Genomic DNA, 5,321 nt, shown 5'->3' with positions numbered 1-5,321 from the left:
GGTCTGTGCAGTGCCACTTCAAGGCGATCACATATCACGACCAAATGAGAAATTAAATTGGAAACAGGTGATCATAATCAGTAACTATGGAAACCAAATCAGTTACTATGGAGACAAATGACATGGGGACTAGACTCAGGGGGTGTGTCTCAATCAGCTCCCTAGTTCAGCAGTCAGGGCACTGAGCAGGGAGTCAGACATTTTAAAGGCTGTCTCAATTGCAAAAATCCTTCGCTCTCTAAAAAGTCCCACAATGCACTGTGAAAACCAGGGAGCATCTCACTGTTCCTTTACCGGAAGTTCTGAAGAGTGAAACATAAATCACGCGAGCCAACTCACAACACATAATGACACGGGATAGATGTTTTTATTTTGTAAAAAAACAAACAAACAAACCACTATTTAATTATATTTCAGCATAAATATAGACAAGTAATGGACATAATGTAGCTAACATTTATGGCTAAAATGTTTCAGGGATATGTAACAATCAAAGTATTTATCATAATGTACTTTTAAATAACAAACAAGTAATTTCAGAAAGATGTTGTTCATAAATACAAGTAGTGACTCTGTACACTGAGGATGTTGCCATGTTGCCAGAAATAGAGCCATCATTGCCCCAATATGTTTTGAGTCAGTGTCCTGAGCAAATTCGTGTACACGATATACTGATTCACGACCTGGGCAGCTGATTGAGAAAAAACCCAGGGAATGAACTAAACTCAAAGAACACAGACAAGAAGTGAAAATGTATAATACTAAGAGACAGTTTGCTACTACTGCATGTTACTATATAAAATAAAATAAAAAAAGGTCAAAATGGCATACTGCTTTGTTTCATAATAGCCCATGTTCTTATATGTATTACAATGATCAATAAGAGATGTTTGCTAAACATTTAAATAGTTAAACATGGCACTATACTTTGATTCATATATAGCCTATGTTCATAAATGTGTTAGAATTGATGCTTACTTACATGAACTGATCTCGAAGCAATTCCATGACAAATACTGTATATTCTCAATTTCCTAAGCATAATCATTATTCTCCTAAAGGTGTGAGATTCATCAACAAACACAAGGAGATAGTCTTTAATCCAAAAAACTTTTATTTAAACGTTATATATATATATATATATATATATATATATAAGAAGCTATTGTCTTCTTTCTAGCCTCTGAAAGAAGAAAGGCTGACTGAAAGACAAAAAAAAAACATGGTCTAGTTTTTTTTGTCTTTCAGTCAGCCTTTCTTCTTTCAGAGGCTAGAAAGAAGACAATAACTCAAATAACTAAAGCTCGTGGTTTTTTAGAGAAACATTCACAATTTTAGAACTGTATCAATACAAAATATTTCATTTTAGCAAAGTAGAAAAACGTATATAAATAAATATAAAAGCAAAGTAGAAAAAAAAGAAAAATATAGAGATACACATTAGACCAGCAACCAACACAATATTTTTTGGGGATTCATTATTAAAATATGGACCAAAACCATTCTCAGAAATGTTTGGTCTGTGCACATTTTGTCCAATGTTTATCTAAAATGCTGAAACCTGCTTATTCATTGTTATGTGAATTTTTAAATATGCTACATTTGCAGAGGCTTAAAAAAAACTGAATTTGCAGCTTATTCATTGGGGGGATGAATCATACAATTCTTCCAATGCTAAATATGCCAAACTGTTTTACTTAAATTAACTGCAGCACTGTTTTCAAAATGAAGGGTCTGGAAAGTTTAGCAAAAAATTCCTTGAAATGCAATTCTTACATGAATTCATATACAACATAAAAAATATTGGGTACCATGAAACGAAAACAAATAATTAAGCAGATAGATTATTTGACAATTTTAGTTCGTTTATGCAGTGTAACTATTTCCTGCTACAATGAACTCACATGAAGACAAACATCAGTATTGTTTCTTGGCAACTGAGAGTCATGAATGTATGAATACATTTCATAGACAGATCTTATAAATTATAAACTGCACTGACATACAAAAGAATTTCCTTTATAACCACTATAGCTGAAAGCTTCAGTCCACGGCTGTAACGTTCAAGCAAATAGTACTTCCTCAATGGGGCAAAAACAATCTACTATACTGAATTACTGAATGAAGCTGTTCTGTTTGATAAAAATCTCAGTGGTTAACAGTATCTTGGCAAATGCATTGAATCTTTTGAAAGATTATTCTAATAAAAGAGAATCAAAACAAACTTTTTTGAAACTTATGCTCCAACATGAGTCTCCATCTGTAATTAAAGGGTTAGTTTACCCAAAAATGAAAATTCTGTCATTAATTACTCACCCTCCTGTCGTTCCAAACTCGCAAATCTTTCCTTCATCGTTGGAACGCAAATGAAGATCTTTTTGATGAAAACTTAGAGCTTTCTGTCCCTCCACAGACAGCTTACACAACTGAAAATTTGACGCTTTAAAAAGTTCATAAAAAGATCATAAAACGTCTCTGGTTACGTATATAACCATGGAAAGGGAACTAATACATATGTCCAAATTTTCTAAAGAGACACGATCACTTTTTATAATGAACAGATTTAATTTAGGCTTTTATTCACATATAAACATCGATCAGTGAACATAAACAGAAGCTCAACTGAACATGATTGACGTGCGAGAGAACAAACCTCTTGCTGAAGGCTCTTCACTGGTTCTCGCACGCATCAAGCAAACATGCTTGAGCTTCCGTTTACCACAACTGATGTGTGAGTTGAATGTTTATGTGAATATAAGCCTAAATTCAATCTGTTCATCCTATAAAGTGATCAAATCTCTTCAGAAAATGTGGACTAAACCACTCAATTCATAAGAATTAGTGTTACGATCTCTTTATGAATTTTTTAAAGAGTCAAAGTGGTAGTTACGTAGCTGGAGGGACAGAATTTTTCCAGATTTCATCAAAAAAGATCTTCATTTGTGTTCCAAAGATGAACAAAAGGGTTTGGAACGACATGACGGTGAGTAATTAATGACATTTAATTATTAATGAAAATTAATACATTTTTGGGTGAACTACCCCTTTAATTACTTCTTTGGTATTCAGGTAATATTGTGTCCTCATAGGACACAAACCATGATACACTACATTCATATGTAAGGACAACATTTTTAAGTACAATTAAAGAGGAAAGAAGAGAAGAAAGAAAGTAATACAGGTTTGGAACAACATGAAGGTGAGTAAAGAATAACAATTTTCATTTTTGGGTGAAATATCCACTATCCTTTCAATTTAAGAAACAATGTGCATTTGTGAGAAGCTAGCTAAATGTTTAATAGAGAATTAGACTGAATAATAACCACTGGTGAAACAGTGTGAATTCCAGTATGGGAAGGGTGTTACTACTTAAGAAGTGGAGTACAGCAATGGCTGTGTTGCAGGTATTAGCAGTGCCACAGGGGAGTGTTTTGTGCAGAAACTGTGTGCATATGTGTTATTAGTGAGGAATAGTTTGACCCAAAATGAAAATTCTGTAATTTATTCAACCTCATGTCCAAATCTGTATGGCTTTCTTTTTTCAAGCATGCTTTAAGAATACAAAGGTGGAATGTTCAAAAATGCACTGGCAACTGTTCCATATAATGAAAGTGAATGGGGACTGGGACCGTCACACTGTGGTTATACAAGCATCGCAATGTGACATTGTCAAAAGCAAATTTAATCCATTACAATTAGTGATGCTGTCTACACTGGATGTGGCATAGCCAAAAGAAAACTGATGCCCCATTCTATTTCTGGTATACACCACATGCTTGGGCTACTTCTGACAACAGGACAAATGGAACTGAAACATTCACTATGACACATCCAGTGTAGACAGCCTCAAGCTGTTGCACTTTGATGCGACAATGGTCGTGCCCAGTGTGGGCATGAGGCCTGTTGCATGAAGCCGGTTTCACTTGCTACCCAGGTTAATTTAAGATTAGTTTCAGCAAACTGGTTTTTCCTGCTCAAGAAGGTGGATTGGATTTTAGCAGTGTTCATCGCCATTAGAACTTACGTTATACGGCTAACCTACTTCAGAGCAGGTTTTATTCTAGGTTAGAAATCGCAAACCAAAACTGGACCAAAATTAGCTTTGAGCAAAGTGACATGCATATATATGTGTTTGTGTGTGTGATGCCATAAAGCCAATATCCCTGTATCTCTTGCTCCAAATTAAAGCAGTTCATAGTGAAAGAATTTAGAAAAAATTGGCCATCTTTTGCTGCTAATTATTTATTATACTTATATTATATGAATTATAATTATGTATAATTCATAAAAGATTAATTTAATTATTATATGAATTGACAATTAATATTAAACTTTGCATTTAAATATATATATATATATATATATATATATATATATATATATATATATATATATATATATATATATAAATACAAGCTTTAATATAAAGCTTTTAAACTTATTAAGCTTACGTGTTTTCTTTTGAACTCTTCATGAACTTTTATAAATTATTATTTAAATTCAGTTAATTCACTTGCATTAATATAGTCAGGTATTTTTTCAGCTGCCTTCTCAAACTTTCGCTGCAGCAGCAGTGTTTGTTCCTGCTTTGTAAATGGGTTTAAATTCATGATATTTTTCATAAAGATCTCTTAATATTCAACAGAGAAGTGAATTGGGCTGCTCTCTCACAACAAGTGAATCAAACTGATGCTCTCCATGTTCGGTGTGACTGGCACACGGGACATCACAAACCCTGGATCAAACTCTGAGTTGACAGAGAACGTTTATATCGAGCGTTGTGAGCCCACTGAACTTGATCTAAACCGGGTTGGGTTTGTATGTTTTGTCAACTCTAAACCTACTGTGAACCTCAGAGTTTGTTCAGCTAGCTTCATGGAACAGTGTTAAACTCCAAAAATGACAGAATTAAAGTTTTGTCAGGATATTAAAAAATCTATTCCAAATAAGGAAGAAAGTCATACAGCTTTGGAATGACATGAGGATAACTAAATAATCACAAAATTTTAATTTCTGGGTCAACTATTTTTTAAGGGGTTCTTTATGCTGTGCCACTGGCAGAATATGAGAACTGAGGAAAGTGGGGTCTTCTATCACTGTCAAAGGACTCCATGTTTTCATCTGGAAAAAAAAAGTTATACTTAAAACAACACAGATTAAAAAAAAATTACCAATGAAAAATGAAATGTATTCTTCTAATTCATTTTATATCCTTCTAGAGCAACCTGTAAATCACCACTAGATGGCACCTTCATTATCAACCAAATATCTGTTAATTGAGAGTTTTAGCATGTAGTGTAAGACAGGGTGTAGTGTAATGT

General features: G+C 33.6%; 1 protein-coding gene across 4 annotated transcripts in view; it reads right to left on the bottom strand.

Moving 5' to 3' along the window:
• Nucleotides 1–343: 343 nt before the first annotated feature.
• LOC127502735 (RAC-alpha serine/threonine-protein kinase) overlaps nucleotides 344–5,321 on the bottom strand; it is a 36,534-nt gene continuing 31,556 nt past the window's right edge. For all 4 annotated transcript variants that reach the window (XM_051876026.1, XM_051876027.1, XM_051876025.1 and 1 more), the window contains one exon: nucleotides 344–5,121. In XM_051876026.1, coding sequence (XP_051731986.1) covers nucleotides 5,042–5,121 — 80 coding nt within the window. In that variant the 3' untranslated portion in view covers nucleotides 344–5,041. The remainder of the gene's footprint in view (nucleotides 5,122–5,321) is intronic.

This window comes from Ctenopharyngodon idella, chromosome 20 (assembly GCF_019924925.1).
Source record: "Ctenopharyngodon idella isolate HZGC_01 chromosome 20, HZGC01, whole genome shotgun sequence".
Lineage (NCBI taxonomy): Eukaryota > Metazoa > Chordata > Actinopteri > Cypriniformes > Xenocyprididae > Ctenopharyngodon > Ctenopharyngodon idella.
Note: the sequence above shows the minus strand (reverse complement) of the source record. Positions and strands in the feature narration are given on the sequence as shown.